The following is a 20,401-nucleotide window of genomic DNA, read 5'->3' on the forward strand; positions in this document are numbered from 1 at the left end:
CATGTCCCAAGAATCCATGGGCACACCAACATAATACGGAGGTGTAAATATCGTCACTGTCGGGAAGAAACCTTGTATCTCCAAGTTTCAAATGAAATGTTTATGTTTCTTCGCAAAGTAAAGCCCTGCTTCATCATACAAGGCTGTTGCACAACAGTAGTGAAAAAAACAGCAGATCTATCGCGAGGCGTTGTGTGCTTGTAGATCGGCTGTTTTCTTTCAAGCAGTTTCAAGGGGCACACTGACTTGACCCTTCCCAGGGGCACACGGTCCAAAGGTCCCCAGGCACAGTGGTTGAGAAACACTGATCTAGAGCCCTCCCTAGAGAGAAAAAAAGAAAGAAATCGTGTGGGGGGGACCCACCTGGTGACCCAAGTCCATATGCATCCAAAAAGAACATTTATATCTGGTGCTGCAGTGGTTCTGACTGTGTTGTGACCTGCCAGTTACACGGCTGCTCCAGTCACTATCAGTAATTATTACCCGGCTTGTTTGGACGCTTGATTCTGATTGGTCGAGCGCTGAAATCAGCGGTGAATTATGAGCGTATAATGACCACTCCGCTCTATAATTCACTGCTGCCTAATCAACGGCTCAGAGCAGCTGCAGCATTCAGGCTGCACTGTGTGGATTTAGTGCCGTATCCAACATGATGTAAACAAACACACAGCGTCATTTACAACCAAACGTTGCTCTGAAGAATGTTTTAAAAAACATTTGAGGCGCAACTTCTTATAGCGCAGGCCCACAGAGCAGAGAGGCGTCACATGATTCGCCCACTGGGTTGTCTATCTATCTATTTTCTGATCGGGCGGCAGGCGGAAAAGTAGCCACAACCCTCCTTGATGACAACTCATTGCAGCTTGCTAGGATTAATTGGGTCGTACTTCGGCGTAATCCTTAATGACCGAAGACAATCGTTTGATTTTCATCACTCGGTATTTGCTTAAGGGCACCCAGTCTTGCCACAAATACTCAGGGGACAAGACCTTGGTGGGTTTATACAGGAAAAGATATTTATTGTAATGAGATTCATCCTGCCATATTGCCTCTATTGCTCGCTGGGCGTCAAGCTCAATATTGCGTCCACATGTCGAAACCAGATGATGAACGTAGGCCAGTTCCCCTCCGAAGATGTTTGCTTGGTAATAATAATCGCCTTCATCAGGGGCCATATACGCCTTCGACGCAGGCCTGCGTTCGTAAGTATACTCGCTGCGCTGCACAGTGAAGTACCCTGGGTGTATCCCTGCGACGAGTTGGCCCAGAATCTCCGTTCCAACGTGAGCATGGAATTTCATGTCGACGTCAAAACTAAATATGTAGTCGGCGTGGCCGCGAAGCTCGTTTTCTATCAAAGATTGGATGTATCTCATTCTGCCAGCTGTGATGTCTTGCCAGCGGCCTTTGCCCTGCACGGAGCGGACGAACAGCTGTCGTCCGCGGCCCAGCTCCACAGAAGGAACCTCGTCCGGCTGGTCTGTGTAGACGTAGTAGCGGACATTAGTGCGCAGAAGGAAGTAGCGTTCGGCCGTCTCAAGGAAGTCCCTCAGAAACCGGGTGTACTTTCCGTACGCGAAGACCGCCACGGCAACGGTGATCTTGCGTGGTTCATAGAGTGCGTCTAACAGTGCTGGGTCAAAGGTCCCTTCCCAGACGATCGGCGCGAGCCACAGTGTCGTCAGTTCCACGTCAGTACGCCGCGGGTCAGTCACGATGTTTGGTTGCTTCAAGGGCCGGTTCGAAGCCATTGGATGAAAAGCTGGAACAAGTGGCCTCAGTGGTGGCGTTTCCTCGGGGAGCGGCTGATCCGGACCCAGTGGGGGCGTTTCATTGTATTTCAGCCCAAGACACCGCCCAAGACACAGCCCAAGACACAGCCCAAGGATGAATAGAGTGATCAGCAGCACCACCACCAAGACGCTGGGTCTTTTACAATTAAAATATTGCTTCATTTTCTCTTCCCCTTTGGTGTGGTTTGGTTAGCGCTCCTTCCTTCCTTCCTTCCTTCCTTCCTTCCTTCCTTCCTTCCTTCCTTCCTTCCTTCCTTCCTTCCTTCCTTCCTTCCTTCCTTCCTTCCTTCCTTCCTTCCTTCCTTCCTTCCTTCCTTCCTTCCTTCCTTCCTTCCTTCCTTCCTTCCTCCCTTCCTCCCTTCCTCCCTTCCTTCCTTCGTTACCGAGCTCCTTCCTTCTGTAGTCTTATTAATTAATAAAGGCCCTACAGTGAAAATTTGCAATCTTAGATCCGGAAGATCCCTGAATTTTATGCGGTTGTATTCCAACAATTGTCTATAGACGACTGATGTAGAATGCAATGACAAAAGGTCCTCGGCCTGTTATATACATTTATAATACGTACATGTGATGTCATCTATGATGTAGGCTACTGTGACGTCAGGCCATCTCCATATTTGGGAATAGTAATAGCCTGGAGGTTGTCAGTGACACGCAGCGTGTATTCAGCTCTTTTCAGAGAGAACAATTTAACTAAAATCATTGCTTCTGGGGTCCCTGGAAAACATATTTTTGAGATGGAAGGTCAGTGGCCAAATACATATCATTTTGGGGGTCCTTGACATGACAAAATTAGAGAACCAATGGGTCTAGCCTGCCTATAAGCTAAATGAATGAGGGCTTTTCCGCCCTCATTATAGGCTCGCACCCTTCGGATGCTCGCAGCTGTCGCTTGATGCAAACATGCACGGCCGTCATAACTGTCTGTACGGGCCCCTTTAGTTCCATGCATTTGCAGGGACGTGCACGTGAAGTAGTTAAATCATTAAAGTTAAATCATTGCTTCTTTTTTTTTAGGGTCGTGCTTGGTCTTCCTCCTTGGGCCCACCTTACCGTTCATCACCACGAAAGCGTGGGGTGGCTCAAAGTAGCTGACAGAGTACAGCATCTTGCAATGGGCCTGATGTATAAGATACACTACACCTCCAAGATACCCATGTACAGTACCTGACAAACTACTTCCTAAAGGTCAAGAATGTCCACGATCATAACACCAGAGGCAGCTCTACTAATCATGTTCAACCTAGATTTAACACTATAAAAGGGTCTAATTCGTTCTCCAGCTATACCACCAACATGTGGAACGCCCTTCCGCAAGCCTTAAAGGAGTGCAAATCCCTAGCCTCCTTCAAAATTAGTATGAAAAGTCACCTTCAGGCGGCTGCTACTCGAGACTTGTAAATAGACTAAGGCCCCTTGTTTCCACTCCCCCTCCCCCTTTTTCTCCCCTTTTTCTGCTTTTGTAATTAGTGGCATTCCACCAAACACAGCTGTTTTTAATTATAGAGCTACTCCGTTTTGAATCTCATTCAAGATGACGTCCAAACTATGTATTACTCATTGTAAACTTAATGAGCACAAAACAATATATATAAATGAATAAATAAAAAACGACAACAGGCAACGTATTTTTGCTATGTTTGATTTGTTCTTTTCTTATTTAAATAGAAAATGAAAACTTCCCCATAGGGGTGCTGGAGCCGTAGTTCCCACGGCTATGACTGTATACCAATTGTTCACCAAGACACAAAACCACATAATCTGCACTCTTCAGTGAAGGCACAATGAAGGCCCACATATGTGATCCACACAAGTAGTGAGCATTTTCTTATATATCCACATACAGTAACTTGGCCATGGTAAGGTTGTATATGCACGGTTGAAAAACGGTGCGGCTTCCCTGTGACTGCCAATCCCTGCAGCGCCCCAGTGACTGACACCCTAAAGTAGTCTGTGCCCTGAAATTGACTCCTATGCCCAGGTCGTCAAGCAGCAGAAGTCTAGCAACCTCACCATATCACGCACGCATGCACAGGATGGCAGGTTTTCATAGTAAATGCGACCTACGGTCCCAATAAATTGCAATAACATTGATCACATTGGCTACAACACAGCGTATACATGCCTGTTGACTGAGAGGTACAGATCAATAGTCATTTTCAGCAATCTGGAGGATTAGCCCGCTTCACTGACGACTGAAATGACACATGCTGAACAGACACCAGTCAGCGCATTGCTTCCTACAGGGGCGTCACACCAAATTCTGGGCCCTGGGTACAAGGATTCACTGAGGGCCCCCCATGAATGTTAACCATTGAAAAATAGCAGATATAGGCCTACAAGCTCACAGCGCGGCACCGAGTGCCGCGCTGCGAGCTTGTAGATCTGCTATTTTTGAAAAATCGTGAAAATGTGTGCCAAGAAACCTATGTTTCCATGTCAGTGATGCTCAAACTTTTTCATGTGAAGGACCCCCCCCCCCCCCCCATCTCAAAATATACAAATGTTCACTTAAAAATACATATATTCAAAGACTTGCGCACATTTTCACCGACTTTTCAAAAATAGCAGATCTACAAGCTCGCAGCGCGGCACTCGGTGCCGCGCTGTGAGCTTGTATATCTGCTATTTTTCAATAGCTAAAGTTACTAGGGCCCCTCCACCTTGGGCCCCAGTAACTCAGTCCCACTTTCCTACCCCTTGTGACGCCCCTGGCTTCCTATGAGTCTCAGGGGATGACCATTTTATAAAGAGCTTTCTGTTTGCAGGCGAATGATAATGCCAGACTCTGAAAAATCACCCCATAAGCCATGGACATGTCTTAGTCATCCAAACCATTAGTCATCATGCCTGCAGTCTGCAGAAAGCAGTCATGTCACTGACGGAAGTCTGGTTTCATCGATTCACAATAACAACTAGAAGCAGTGCTCTTCCGAGCACAGGTCTCCACCAGGCCACACAAATCGGCCTGTTATAGCGCCACCATGAGGCTGATTTAAAAAATGTGGGGCAGAGGTTCTGAATTAGCATCCAGGGAGTGTGTGTGCTCAGTTTGGCAGCGATCGGGCCAACGGCGCCGGAGATTAGCTGGTAACAACCAGGCCACACAAATCGGCCTGTTATAGCGCCACCATGAGGCTGATTTGAAAAATGTGGGGCAGAGGTTCTAGATTGGCATCCAGGGAGTGTGTGTGCTCAGTTTGGCAGCGATCGGGCCAACGGTGACTGAGATTAGCTGTTCACAAACTGCGAGGACGCACGGACGCACGCACGGACGGACGCACGGACGCACGGACGGACGGACGGACGGACGGACGGAGGGGAAAACATACTCTCCCTCAGCCTTCGGCTGGTGGAGACAATAACCTGTGGTTTGGAATTGAACTTGGTCTTGGCTGTCTTTTTTTACTTGGACTTTCTCAGAGACAGCACATTTAAATTGAGCAATACAAAATTAACACATTTAAATTGAGCAATACAAGTTTCATTAAAACATCTATACTGTAGGCTATATATGCTTGTTTTAGAACTTGATTTCAGAAAAATGGTCTTTAACCTTTTTTTTTTAGCTAAGCCTACATGTTCTCCAGATAAGGATGGTGGCTTTAAGAACTGGTTCTAGTTGGAACATTGATTGTATGAGGTTCTGAGCACCAGAAGGCACTGGTGAACCAGCCTTCCATAATGACCAAGTCTGTGAATTGTCTATAGCCTAAAATGTTGGCTCAGAAACCTTTTGTCAAAAGGGGGCCTGGCATGATCGACCTTTGTGGGCATTAATCACTTTCAACCTGGGGTGCACATGCAGCTTTTGGACATAGGTGAAAATGTTCAAAGTCGAACACTTCCCATATGTATAGGCTTACCAAGATGTAGGATGCAAGTGACATGATTGAGTGACTTAACAACGCTATTTATGGTTGTGATTTTAAAAAGGGGCGCAGTGCAAATTGCAATATTGTGGAAACTATTAGGCTTTGTGTCTTTTCTTTTTTTCCAGACATATAGCGAATATATAGAGCCTAACCCCCCAATGTAAACACAGGTAAATTGCTAATCACAATGATTTCCTTTACAATTACATCTTGCATCGTGACGGTGTCATGTTTTTGTATGGTGTCGGACGGGGAAGACGAACGGGGAGGCGTGGGCCCCTAGTTAGACCCCTCACGTGAATATAATGAGAAACTTTCAACATGTTTCTTGGATGACCCTAAGGATCATAAAAACTCTGAATGATTATTATTGCAATTTCTTTCGTGTCAGGCCCTTTTTAGCTTAGATTGACTGGCCTATAGGGAAGAGTGTCAAGCAACCTCTCAAGGCAGATTCAGCAGAGGGTGCTGTTTATTTTTTATTTTTTGGGGTTTCCAGATTGGGCTGCCTGTGGATTCAAAGTCAACTTTGTTTCATATTTTAAGGGTTGATATTTTAGATTGTAATTAGAGAAAAGAAAAGATGAGTGTAAAAATCTTTTCATTTACTTTCCATAGTTTAACGATTTTAACTATTTTGATTTCAGTGGTGGGGGCACAAGTGGCTTTTTAGACACAATAAGCCCATTCCCAAGCAATCTATATGCTCTTATAGACTTATGGGGGCTAGTAGTGTTACTGTAAATAGTAATAAAGAAATCGCCAGCTTATTGTGTCATATTTAGTCACAATACTGAAATCAAAATCGCTAAAATAGCTAAAAGGATAAAAAGCAGTAAATTAAAACATTTTAACATGACCTTTATTTCCTCTGACAAAAATATGAAGGCTTGTTGTAAAATAACAAAGCTGTCCTTTAATCTTTGCAAGTTACACAGAGTATAATACAGCATGCATGGCTAAAATCATGTCTCTGACACTGATTGAATATCTAATAAGCCAGACCCAAGGAAGCTGTCTTTAGACTGTATGTAGGCCTACATGGGTCAGATGGCTTACTACAATAAGTAGGCCCCTGGGCTACAGCCATGTCAAGCTATTTCTGAGGCACTTTAATTCTAAATGCCAAGACATAGCCAACATAATATTAATGTTATGTGAAACAGTGCGTTTAAAACAATGCATTACCTGGTTCATTATACTCGTGTTCTTATAAGTTATAACTATAACTATAATAAACAAGATAATATGTCAGAACATCAACAACAATATAAAAATGCATATGAATATCAATCTAGAAACACAATATAATCAGTAAATAAAAATTAAAAACCTAAAAAAAAAATGCTAACTAGCTTCATGTATGGTCATGTATGGTCATGGTCATGTATGAGTGTTTCAGTAGTGCTAAGGGTTTAGGTGGAGTCTGAAAAGGTGAGTCTTCAGTCCACGGCGGAAGCTAGGGAGTGAGTCTGTTGTTCTTAGTGCGACAGGGAGTTTATTCCACATTTTGGGGGCCTGGAGGGAAAATTGTCGAGGACGAGTGGACTTTTATCCTGGGGCGCCTGGGGGAGACCTTGAAATGTAAAAGTTTGAGAAACACTGGTTTAGAGGAGAGTGTTATGGATGAGACGTTTAAACAGTTCACACAAAGAAAACTATAATCAGTGTGGGCTCACAGAAAGGCGAGACCAGTATGTGATAACAAATCTCTATAGGTAAAATGTATTCTCCTCAGAAAAATTACAGTACAAAGGCAGGGCCCTTAGCCAATGAGGAGCAGCGTTCTAGGTGACATCATCACCAACAAGTTCTACCTGATATATAAATATAAACAACACAAATATGTTATATCACTATGTCTGTCATACCAAATTTTTATTGGCAGATTTTCATGCCCATATATTTATGCCCAAATCTTTATAAGGTAACCGACACCCGGTCTACTTTGAATCAATGCATTGAATGGGAAAACCGACCGACAGTACAAAGGCATGCAGGGCGGGGCCTAAAGAATAAAGTCTTGGTATAATATACTGGTCTCGTCTGAATGCAATATACAAGTAAACCATTAATATAAGATATAATACAAATGTATCTAATGTCTAAAATACAGATCAGTGCTGTCGCCAAATGGACGATTTTCTCAAGAGGAAAACCTGGTTAATTAGTTGTTGCTGTTGTTTCTTTTTTTATACTTTCAGACTGAAAGTTTCAGTGTAGCACTCATATCCACCCCTCCTCCTCCTCCACACACATCTCATCTCTATTCCCCAGACAGTCCTTGTAGTCCAGTAAAAATAAAGCTGAGGTTGGAAAAAATTGTGTTATTTAGTTTTTCAACTGATTCTGACAGGAAATTAGGTCTACTAGCCAGGATAAAAAATCTACCATAATCTGCTCACTGCAAATACCCACAGTGGCCAAATCAAGTTGGGCTCCCATCGACTTTCTATACAGGAGGAAAATACCCAGAAAAAAAATCTGCTTTAAGTAGGATATGAGGGGTCTAACTAGGGGTTTGTCATGATGCTGAATCCATTGCAAGCATTTGTTTTGCACAAAAAACATTCATTGGCCCCAGAAAACACCCACAAAACTGATGAAAAGTGATGACTCATCACTTTTCATCACCAAACCATCATTTTCTGGGCCATTTTTAGCCCAAGGAATGTTTTTTGTGCAAAACAAATGCTTGCAATGGATTCAGCATCATGACAAACCCCTAGTTAGACCCCTCATATCCTACTTAAAGCAGATTTTTTTTCTGGGTATTTTCCTCCTGTATAGAAAGTCGATGGGAGCCCAACTTGATTTGGCCACTGTGGGTATTTGCAGTGAGCAGATTATGGTAGATTTTTTATCCTGGCTAGTAGACCTAATTTCCTGTCAGAATCAGTTGAGAAACTAAATAACACAATTTTTTCCAACCTGAGTGGATTTTTTCCCTAGAATTACTAGACTATTGTCAAGACAACAGACCGACACCGAAAGCCCGGCGTTCTCACGCTCATCCTCCTTGATTGATTTCCAGGGAGCGATGCCGGGGCAGGCCTTCTTGGACGGCTGGCCGAGCTGTAGAGCACTTGGCCCGGGTAGCGGGCCTGGCCCCGGCCTCCCCCGAGGGGTCGGATGGATGGATGATTCTCTCCGATCTCTTATCAGCAACAGCAGCTTCTTTTGGGGGAGGGGGCGGTGTGAATAACCTCTCGAGCGCGTGCGTGCGTGCGTGCGCTGGCAGGCAGCTCGGAAATGGGTTCACACCAGATCCGAATCTTTCTTTTTCACCACGCTTCGGTTTATGCTTGGGAGATAATGACAGCGCGCGCGCACACACACACACACACACACACACACACACACACACACACACACACACACACACACACACACACACACACACACACACACACACACACACACACACACACACAAAGGGAAAGCGACCCCCGAAATATTCCCACCGTTTGATGCAATTATCACACAGTTCAGCAAAGGCTGAAGTGGTTATTAGCAGCATGATGTGTATCTGAATCCCCACTGAGCCTCTCTATTGTTCCTGATCACACCTCACCACATTCAGCACAGATTCTACACAAAGTGTATGGATATCTTATCATGACTCTTAAGCCACTATAGGCTACTATAATAATAATAAACCAATGGATTGCAAGATATCCACACTTGAGACACAGCGCCTAAATGTTGTTACTTGCTTCAGTTCATAATTTCCAAGTTATTGACGAAAGGACATTATATTTTAATTCAATAACTGTAACAATCATTAGTCTATTAGGCCTAATCGAACAAAAGTATGCAAAGGACCCCAAAACAAGCCATATAGTGCTTTCTTGGGTTTAAATCCTATTAGTAGACCTGACCTTGTCTGAATTGTGCTGTGCTTTTCCTATGCTTATGAACTTCTAAAGTAACAAACAGCAAACAATTGCTGTTATAGCCTCCTGTTTTATATCGTTCTGTTTTCTGTTGCACGGTCTGATGATGATGATGATGATAAGAAGTCAAGAAGGACCCGGCTGATAACGAGTGGGAAAGGTGTGTGTGTGAGAGAGAGAGAGAGAGAGAGAGAGAGAGAGAGAGAGAGAGAGAGAGAGAGAGAGAGAGAGAGAGAGAGAGAGAGAGAGAAGGCCACCTTGGGGATAAAAAACAAAGCGCGCAGTACGCACGCTGCCACAGAGCGCTGTCATCCCTGATCCTCCTCTCATCACAAGCACCTGCCTCCAGCTCTCCTCGTCAACAACGGGACGGTCCGGAGCGGAGCGCGTCTCTCCTCCGTCTCTTCCTCAACAACTTCCCCCAAAGTGCTCCCGGAGAGAACCAGAAGTTGGGGCTTGTGCTTAATTCTCTCTCCCCGGCGACCCGTCGTCATGCCACGGGGATTCTTGGTGAAGAGGAACCGGCGTGGCGCGGCGTCGTACCGGTCACGGAGCAACGACACGGCGACAATATATGACATCAACGACAACGGCAGCAACAACAACAGGCCCAATGACAACGACAGTGACACGAGTGCTAAAGCAGAACCGGCGGCGGCGGACGACACGTCGCCGCTCCACCGGGACAACAAGGTGATGAGCGTGTTGCCGTTCGAGCGGCCAGAGATGCTCCAGGTGTCCCGGCGCGAGGAGCCGTGGAGTGCGCACGTGGAGTCCGCGCTGGAGGCGGAGGCGGACCGACGCGCGCAGCTCCCGGAGAGCGAGGATCTGCTGCAGGTGACCGAAGTGGACATTCTGACCGCCGGGGGGGACTCCCCCCGCTTCTCTCCCCGCGACCCGACCCTGACGGACCCCTACAGCCCCATCAAGCCGGTCGGCACCAGACTGCCGGAGCAGCACGGGGAGGGGGAGGAGGTGGAGAGACTCTCGTTGTTCCCCGGCCGGTGCCTGGCGTCGCCCCCGGTGTCAGAGCTACCGGCGGAGCTGCCTTTCCTCCTGAGCTCCACGCAGCCATCATCGCTGTCCGCCTCCGTCGAGAGGCTGCTGGCCAGCGGCCGCCACCTCCACCACCACCGCCGCCTCCACATGCACCACGCGCTGCCGTTCGAGCGCGCGCCGGAGAGCGAAACGTACGAAGCGAACGTCGCGCACCACCAGGCGCACCTGTTCCCTCCGCTGACGCTGCTGTGTGAACAGCAGCAGCAGCAGCAGAACGTCGCAGCGAAAAAGCGCTCGTTCCTGGAGCAGCAGCGCGCGAGCAGCAGACCCGCCGCCAAGAAGCTCAAAGTGAACCGAAGGTTGAACTTTGAGGACGAGGTGACCACCTCGCCGGTGCTGGGGCTGCGCATCAAGAAGGAGTGCCCCGAGCTCCGGAGGCAGCAGCGGGACAGCAAGGGCGCCTCCGGCGTCGCCGGCAAGCCGCTGGGGGAGTTCATCTGCCAGCTGTGCAAGGAGGAATACCTCGACCCCTTCTCCCTCGCGCAGCACAAGTGCTCCCGGATAGTGCGCGTGGAGTACCGGTGTCCCGAGTGCGACAAGGTCTTCAGCTGCCCCGCCAACCTGGCCTCGCATCGCCGCTGGCACAAACCGCGTCCGGTGAGCGGGGACGCCCAGGGCGGGAAAAACAACAACAACAACGTAAACGACAACAACAACAAGACCGCGGCGTTAACGGAGGAACGTGGTCTCATTCAGCAGCAGCAGCAGCAGCAGACGGAGGGCAAAGAGAACGAGCTGCTGCGGGTCAACGGGAATCAGCACCACGGCGCGCTGGACAGCTCCCGTCTCCGCCGAGAGCCCTCTCTGCTGCTCCTACACGGCAGGTCTATTCTGACAGATATATCGGCAATTATTGATTGTTTTTTTGCATAGTTGTCTGAATCTTTCCCATTCGTTTGTATCAATTATTATTAAAAAAAAAGTGCAAATAAATACATCTACAAGCTCATAGTGGACCCGCTGTGAGCTTGTTTTAGCCATGTGTTCATTTTTACAGCAAATTCTTTTGTTGTCTTTTGAATAACACGCATTTAGTTTTTGTCTTAGTCTTCTGAAATTGTTTAGTCTAGCCTAGTCTTAGTCGACTAAAATCAAATTCATAGTCTTAATGCAGTGTTCATTTTGACAGCAAAGATTTAATCTTATAGTCCTATCTTTTGAATAACACATTAGTCTTCTGAAATTGTAGTCTGGTCTTTGTCGATTAAATATAAATTAGTAACTTTTATTATTAAAGTCAACAAAACCATAGGATACAGATTAGCTGCATTGATTTTTGATTATTCATTTCTATTTAAGTTATCTGTATAGCCTATACATTTTCTGTTTACAACGCCTCTAATGCAAAAGAAGAAAGACAACTATTTTGTATTCACATGTTCAACGTTCAATGCCAACAAAAAGAACAATTCAGTCTTTTAATCGCCAACTAAAATGTTACGCTCGTCGCAAACCCCATAATACAGGTCTCGAGACGGTCCTGACGGCAGCGAGAGCCTGGCGCCTCCTCCTCCCCGGTACTCAGACAGCTGTCTGGTGAGAGCGGCGGACAGCCCTCCCTCCAGCGTCAGCCTCCTGCCGCTCACCACCACCACCGAGGAGCTCTGCGCGGACCAGCGGCCGCTGTCTCTCCCAGTGGTGGGAAAATTATTCACATTTCTTACTAATTCATTGATTTGGGGGTTTGTTTTGCAAAGTACACCGTGATGATGTCATCATGGTGTACTTTGCAATATCAAAGTATTAGTATCCAGGTTTAGGCAACACAGAAGGCTGAAGGGGGGGGATTACATTTTCTTATTTCCACATAACAACTCAGTTCTCCCCTTTAAGTACTTTAAGTAAAAGTGTCTGCAATGTAGAAATACTCTGTTAAGGGCATGGTGGTCACACCAAACTAATAGCCTATTCTACCCATGCTGAGAGTGGATTCCACCAATGCATTTCAATGGGAATGGTGCGGATTTTTGCAGAAATCCGCAAATTTCTCAAAAAGATCCACTACTGAAAATTGAAATACTCCAATAAAGTACAAAAAAAAAAAAAAAATCAAAACTCAAAACTGTAGGCTCAAGTAAATGTACTTAGTAACTTTACACCACCGGTTTCTCCCTCCCCCTCCCCCTCCTCAGCTGCCGTCGTTCGTACACTCACCACCGGGGGAGGAGGTGTACGAGTGCCGGTACTGCGGCAAGAAGTTCCGCCGACAAGCTTACCTCAGGAAACACCTGGCGGCGCACGAGCTGTCGGCCCCTCCTCCTCCTTCGCCTCCGTACGGCGGAGCTCAGCAGCAGCAGCGCGACGTCCTCAACGGCGGCGGGGACGGCGGCGCTTTGACTCGGGTCTTCCCGTGCCACCTGTGCGGCGCGCGCTTCCCTTCGACTGACATCAGGGACAAGCACCGTCTGTGGCACGCGATGAGGGACGAGATGCTGGTGGGTCTCAGACCGGAGCTCCTCCACCACCAGCAGCAGCAGCAGCAGCACCAACACCACCACCACGTGCACAGCAGGGAAGAGAGAAACGGCGGCGCCGACGAACACGAGCAGGAGCACGGCGAGCAGCAGCAGATCTTCACCTGCAAACACTGCCCGTCCACGTTCTACAGCTCCCCGGGCCTCACCAGGCACATCAACAAGTCTCATCCCAGCGAGAACCGGCAGGTCATGCTCTTACAGATGGCCGTCAGACCCTAACACACACATCTCGAGCTATATAGCCTACACAAGTGATTCTCAAACTCTTATACATTTCAAGGTCTCCCCTTAACTCTGACAGCGTACAAATGAACCCTTACGGGTTAATTTGGTTCCATTTGTACACAGTTACTTACAGACTTGTATGGATCAATTTAGACCCCCCCTAAAGGAACCCATGGTGTCCCTGGAATCCACTTTGAGAACCACTGCCAGGCTATGGAATTATAGCCCAGTGGTTCACAAACATTTACATTTGTCAAGGACCACCCTTAACTTGAACGGAACCAAATCAGAGTTACAGACTTGTAACCGTTGGCGTTTAGAACCCACTGAGGTAGCCTATCACACAGTATAAAGCAAATTATGAAAAACTGCTAAACTCGTTGCTTATGTAGAGGTCGTTTTCCTATATTATACAATTATATCAAGTAGGCCTATGTTGTGATTGCACTGTGAGGATATCAGTGCTGTATTCATTATTATGGTGTAACTGGGCAGATTTACAAAACACTCCTGCTGACCGCTTTTTATCTGCCAGTTTGTAATTTACATTCACAACATCATTGGTTACAATAAGGGATTTGAGCAAATAGGGAAAACATTTGAAGGGGATAATGGTCAGAAGTTCAAAACTAAGGAACTGCTAGCGTCCATGGTCTTGCAGTGCTGTCCGGGGCGCTGATGCGGAACCTGTAGCGCTGTCTACGGTCCTGAAGTGGAGCCTGAAGCGCTGTCCATGGTCCTTAATCCGAACCTGTAGCGCTGTCCATGGTTTTGAACCCACACCTGTAGCGCTGTCCACGGTCCTGAAGTGGAGCCTGAAGCGCTATCCATGGCCCTTAATCTGAACCTGTAGCGCTGTCCATGGTTTTGAACCCACACCTGTAGCGCTGTCCAAGGTCCTGAAGTGGAGCCTGAAGCGCTGTCCAGTGTCCATGGTTCTTAATCTGAAACTGTAGCGCTGTCCACGGCCTGAAGTGGAGCCTGACAAATAAGACTGCTAAAAGACCAGTAGTTCTCAAACGTTTTAATTTCAAGGACCCCCATAAGTTACAGAACTGTAAGGTTCCATTTGGAACCCGCTCAAGAAACCCAGAGGGTTCCCACTTAGAGAACCACTGCACCACATACAGTACAATCAGTGTTAAAATAACTCCCACTCTGAGATACAGATGAATACGTTAACAGTGGATTTATCTTCCTTGTCCCCACAAGCAAATCTAACCAATCTTTATGTTTAGGCAACGGAATATATATATTTTCTCTTCTTCTTTTATGCATATGCAGAAACAGGATACCATTGATAACCATAGGAAAATTCGGGAGCAGAAAAAGCAGGTGAGATACAGGTAAGAGTAGAGAGATAAGAAGATGTCAAATAAAAAGGTTATTTTCTGTCTATATTATGTGGACAAGTTGTATACTAAATGACATATTTCATGTAATTAATCATCTCAAACTATCGTTTGACAAATCGAGTCTGGCAGGAGAGGAAGACACATTTCAGATTAAATTATGAAAACTGGCATGAACTAAACCTTGTATGCTGTGGATGACTGAAGTAAAGAAGTCCAAAGGTAACTTAAAGTAGCCAGAGTACATTAGATGATTACAGTGGGGAAACCTTATAGATTACATTAGCGATTAGGCTACAATGTTAAGCAGAGCGCCAGACCATAATCAGGAATCTGTAATTACATTTTCAAAGTGACCTCCCCAAACCAAGAGAACTGGATACAGAATCAATAGCCTAATGACATTTATAAAACCATTTCAATTGTGCACGGTATAAACTAGAATGATACAAAAGAGAGAAAAGTGCATCTGAAGACATAGAAGCAGGCAATAATAGTAGTTCCTATGGAAACATATTGTGTTTGCTCCAGTGTCAACAAAGTGCCAGTTGATATCTCAGCAGCCATGTTATTTTCATACAGAAAGAAATAATCTTAATTAGTCCTTCTGGAACATAATATTTCATGGTCTTAGTCTAACGAATAGCAATTATTTATTAGTTGGGAAGAAAGTTTGCAATTGCCTCCAGGGTGGTAAAATGTTATTGTCGGCAAATGAAGTTTATCCTATTTTGATATGTTTGAATGTGAAACTGGGAATTATTGTCAATAAACACAGATATAATGAATTAACAATCTGTCCTATACTGGAATGTTCTCCGTCTCTCTCACACACGTTTCAACTGGGTCAGAATGGCAGTCGCGCACAGTCGCACACACACATAGTACAGACAGTACCAAATAGCCAACAAACAGTGGTAAGAATGATTTTATTGTCAAATTCCACTATCACACATCCACTCACTCTTTTTGTGATAACCGTTATACATATTACTGGTACACTGACAGTATAAGTTCTCTGGGTGAGTGTGTTGTGCGCACGCATGTTGCAGTACAGCTGTTACATGGTCAACACATGCAGTTAGTATTGAACTTGTGTCATGCAGTATGTGTAGTCAGTCGCTGCATACATCGGCGTTACTCCTATAGACTACGCGCTAAACCCACACAACCCACCCTACATAGCCTTCACAAACAGGGTGTATTGGCACAGGCATCAGAAATCAGAGGGACGCACATTTTCTTGGTGACATGTTTTATGACAGTTATGGAAATATGGATAAACCTGTTGAGAGCCTGGAGAAGCTCCGATCCGGGCTGCAGATCAGAGATCAGATAAGGCCTGGGAAACAAAATCTTTTCATCCGAGAAATCAACGTTGTACATTTATGACCAAGTGATAGAACACTTATGCCCTTAATACATTAGAACTAGCAAATCTGCAGTGGTTGACGTTGGTCTCTCTTACTCTTACATGTCAATAAAGCTCTTTGAAGCAGAAAGACCACCATCATTGAAATTAAAATGATATCAAGTATGTTGTGATGATAATGTGATGATAGCTCTGTTGGGAGAGACATACAACTTAGGGATTGTAAATGTAAACATGAGTTCTTAAGCAGGAGAACGTATGACCTATCACTGAGTGATAATAGGATACGGACGTGAAGTTTTGCGAGTTCTACGAGGGAGTTGGTGATGTGGCCAAGTGTTAAAGGGGGCTGCGAGGCGCAAGCTCTATTGTCGTACACCGAAAATAGATGATCGGTGATCTTCGGTGTGCGACACGGCATGCAACGAAGTATAAATGAATCAGCCATTAGGGATGTGACCGGCTTTAGGTGTTGATAGAAGGTGTAGCAATGCGGTCTACATCCTACAGTTAGGGCTGTCACAATTATTACATAATCGTCTAATCGGGATTTTTGGACATAATCGTGATTATTTTCATAATCGTCAAAATCGTTTCCATGTTGAAAAATGTTCATATATTTAAATAAAAGGTCAAAAATAGTGGAAATAGCAGATCTACAAGCTCACAACGCGTCGCATCGCGACGCGTTGTGAGCTTGTAGATCGGCTATTTCCACTATCGATGTTCTTTTTTAAGTATAAAGTTGTCAAATATGTCAGTAATTTCTTTGTATATTTAGGTTATGTATCGTATCTACCATGTGCAACTTCAAAGCCTAAAAGCCAAACAGAAATGTAATTCTCAACGACAAAAACACAATTAAATCGTTAATCGCAATTATTTGAGAGAAAATTAACCGTCATGTAAAAAGTCATAATCGTGACAGCCCATCCTACAGTAGGAGTGAACTGGGGATGTGAGCAGTGAATGACAGAGTGAGCTGTTAGTAGACATGCGGTTTATTAACAGCATGTACAGACAAAAGTCCCATGGTGCACAGGGGTGCCAGAATACTGGTCTTTAATTGGGCCTCTTGTTCAAAACGTCCACCTCAGGGTTCAACTGCTTGGTCGTTCATCGTGAAAAAAAAAAAAGAAGAAAAAAACGACATTGACAACAAGAATAATTTAAAGGGCGAACTTACATCTGAACTGACCTCAAATATTCAGAAAGCACACACAAAAAAAAAAGATATGAATTTGACCTCATTATACAATGTCATAAAAAAAAACGGTTTTGACCTAACAGCAGGGTCAAAGTAAAATATTTGCCTCTTGCAATCCCTTTCCTCTCTGCAGAGAAGCTATGGCTGAAAGAAACAAAGTCACAAAAGAAAATGGACAGCAAAGATCAAGAGAATATAGTTGTGTGATACAGTGACTTCAGGTGATGATGCATACAGCCTAACTAGAAACCTTGATAACGTGCAAAGCAGATCTGGGCAAGATCGTGTTGTCAAATCATTAAGGGATGTTATAATGATCTCATAAAAAAAAAAGAGAAGAAAAAGAAAACTTTCATTAGAAATAAATAAGGAGTGCTGAACAAAAGTCTGAATTCCTGAGCAATCCAGAAAAAAATAAAAATAAATGTCATCCCTGAAACATATAGAGAGAAGTAACATCGTAACAGTATCAAGCAACATTTTCTGAGGCTGCTGGGGGGGGGGGGGGGGGGGGGGGGGTCAGTCATAGGAGGAGGAGTGTACGGTAAAAACCATAGCAGAACCATCTGAAAACACTCTGACGTCCGAGTCATTGCCCAGATCTGACACATACAGTAGCGGTGCAGTTTGTTTGTAGTTTGAGAGGCAGACCAAGTGGGTCAAGTAGGGGTGGGCGATATGGAAAAATACAATATCATGATATCACCATTCTTTTTCACGTTGGTTTTTATGGTTATTTTTCAAGTTACTTGACAAAAACTAGACTCTCTGGGTTCCTTTTTGGACGTCTAAATTGAACTTTACAAGTATGTAACTCTGACAGCATACAAATGAAACCAAATGGACCCTTACGGGTCCATTTGGTTTCATTTGTATACTGTCAGAGTTAAGTGGAGACCTTCACCTTTTGAAGCTTGAGAACTACTGATTTAGACCAAAATGCAGGTTTAAATCGAATTCCGCAATGAATCTCTGTATTAACGATTAAACATGATGAAGGCTCCCTCATATGTATCACGATATAGACATTGTATCGTCTCAACGATAATTATCACCATATCGCCCTTCCCTAGGGTCAAGTACAATAAGAAAGGATGTGTGTGGGTTTCGCATATCATACGTGTCCCGCCCATTCCTGAACAAAGCAGGCTGGTGGGGATGAGTCAAAACAGATAGGAACCATTGTAGTTAGAACATGAATACTAAATGAGCTAATGTCTATTTTGAGTTTCAGTCCGCCTCTCAAACCGCCTCCAGCAGGGAAACAGACTCGTTTTAGTGATACTGACAAAGGTGGAACAAAACAAAACACCCAAACATGACGACGCAAGGGGCTAAATCCTCACATTTTGTTCTATGAAGTCGGTACTGTCTGACTGCAACAAGCCATAATATTGGAAAAGGCAGGAGAAGCTGGCAGACGATCGATCGGTCTTGAAGGATCAAGTCCCTGAATTCGCCACTGAAACACATCAAATGAATGTATGCAACGATAAGTGTTTGTTGATAGATGGAGCCCTTTCGAGCCGGTCTCTGCTCACAGTTAACGGCTGGGGAAAAAAAACGACCACAACATTTGGCCAATTTACCCCGAAGTGTCGGTCTCAATCCCACAGCACTGATGGCTGAAATGTCGTCCACAGCCCGCCCTGCTCTAGACTAGTAGAGACGATCACTTGGGGGCCCTAAAGAATGTCCAGGCAACCACAGCAGGAACTCTTGCAGATTCCTGAAGAAATGGCCTAAGGAGGAAGAGCCAACTAAGCATAAATTCTTGTAGTGTTTGTTCATCTTCTGCAAACATGGTCTGAGGTGAAACCATGTTCTGTTTTTTTGGCAGCTAGTCGTCACATAATTTTACACACATAAATATCGTCATTGTCGGGTGGAAACCTCGTATCTCCAAGTTTCAAATGTGTACGTTCTTTCGCAAAGCAAAGCCCTGCTTCATCACACAAGGCCGTCGCACAAAAGTAGTTAAAACAGCAGATCTACAAGCACACAACGCCTCGCACCGCGAGGCGTTGTGTGCTTGTAGATCGGCTGTTTTCACTAGTTTAAATCATTTTTAAAATGATAAATGCAAAACGAACGGTTTTGGACATACAAGGTTTTCACCCGACAACGACGATATATATATATATCTCACATACACTCCTCCTCATGCTGTACACATTCAATATAGATATTCATATTTACTATATATATAAATATAGTCATACATACAGTATAATAGATATACATAATATATCTACTTGCCACAAAGAAAGAATTGAGCTGTGGTTCCGTAGAACGACAACACACACAAACTGACAACCAAACTAAACCGAAAACGTAAAATAATACAGCAACGTCGTTCTTGTTTGGGTCAGAGCAAACTTTTACAGCCTCTTACTTAAAAAAAAGAAAACGATGGTGATACAAGTACAAAGAAAACAGACAAGGAGTGAATAACAGGATTCTTAGATGTTTTACAGCATGACATTAAAGAGCAAATAATAAAACAAACTTAATGTAACAAGTGCTCGCTTTTTGATCGTGTTTCTGGAAAACCAAGAAAGAAAGAAACAAAAAAAAGACAGGATGCGCCAGCCATCTAATATTAACATAACACTGTTATCTCTTCGCCAATTCTATACCGCTGTAGGAGTCCAGTTCATTTTCAACTCAGTCATTTCAGGAAGTGAACGCTCTTTACATCTGGTGAAATGAAACCCTCGCTAAAAACCCCACAACGCCGCCCCATCTAGAAAGATCGAACAAATACACTTCCATTCACGTAGAAAGGACAGAACGGAGAATGAGCCGACCCCAGCGCTGCTCCCTATTAGGCCTAATGCTGCCACAGAGGACAAAAATGGGAATTTCTCTAACTTGCTCTCTTTGTGTGCCGCGCTGTAACACTATCGCTCTCTGTGAAAACGACCATGCCTCTCTTTCTTTATATCAAAACCTGTGTTTCTGCACAGACAGACTATAGTACAAATATACAATTATGTGCTTTCGGGTAAATATCACAGCACTAGCGGAATTGCAAGACTGAGCATTATGCAGAAATGGCTGGAGCGATGCTAGCGCGGTTTCTATTTTGGCACGGATCAGCACGGTGCAGAACCGTTTACTGTAGACTGGCTGCTATGCCGTT

The 20,401-nt window shown here is 44.8% G+C and overlaps 2 protein-coding genes across 2 annotated transcripts; one reads left to right on the forward strand and one right to left on the reverse strand.

Moving 5' to 3' along the window:
• Nucleotides 1–872: 872 nt before the first annotated feature.
• LOC308306187 (histo-blood group ABO system transferase 2-like) lies at nucleotides 873–1,751 on the reverse strand (the record flags this gene model as incomplete). Its single annotated transcript, XM_080751088.1, has 1 exon — nucleotides 873–1,751. The coding sequence occupies one exon, from the start codon at nucleotides 1,749–1,751 to the stop codon at nucleotides 873–875; it is 879 nt and encodes a 292-aa protein (XP_080607214.1).
• Nucleotides 1,752–10,056: 8,305 nt separating this feature from the next.
• LOC308306188 (uncharacterized protein) lies at nucleotides 10,057–13,319 on the forward strand (the record flags this gene model as incomplete). The annotated part of the gene is made up of 3 exons (XM_080751089.1): nucleotides 10,057–11,447; nucleotides 12,090–12,261; nucleotides 12,756–13,319. The coding sequence occupies 3 exons, from the start codon at nucleotides 10,057–10,059 to the stop codon at nucleotides 13,317–13,319; spliced, it is 2,127 nt and encodes a 708-aa protein (XP_080607215.1).
• Between the last annotated feature and the right edge of the window lie 7,082 nt (nucleotides 13,320–20,401).

This window comes from Nannobrachium achirus (assembly GCF_963921795.1).
Source record: "Nannobrachium achirus genome assembly, chromosome: 20".
Classification (NCBI taxonomy): Eukaryota; Metazoa; Chordata; class Actinopteri; order Myctophiformes; family Myctophidae; genus Nannobrachium; species Nannobrachium achirus.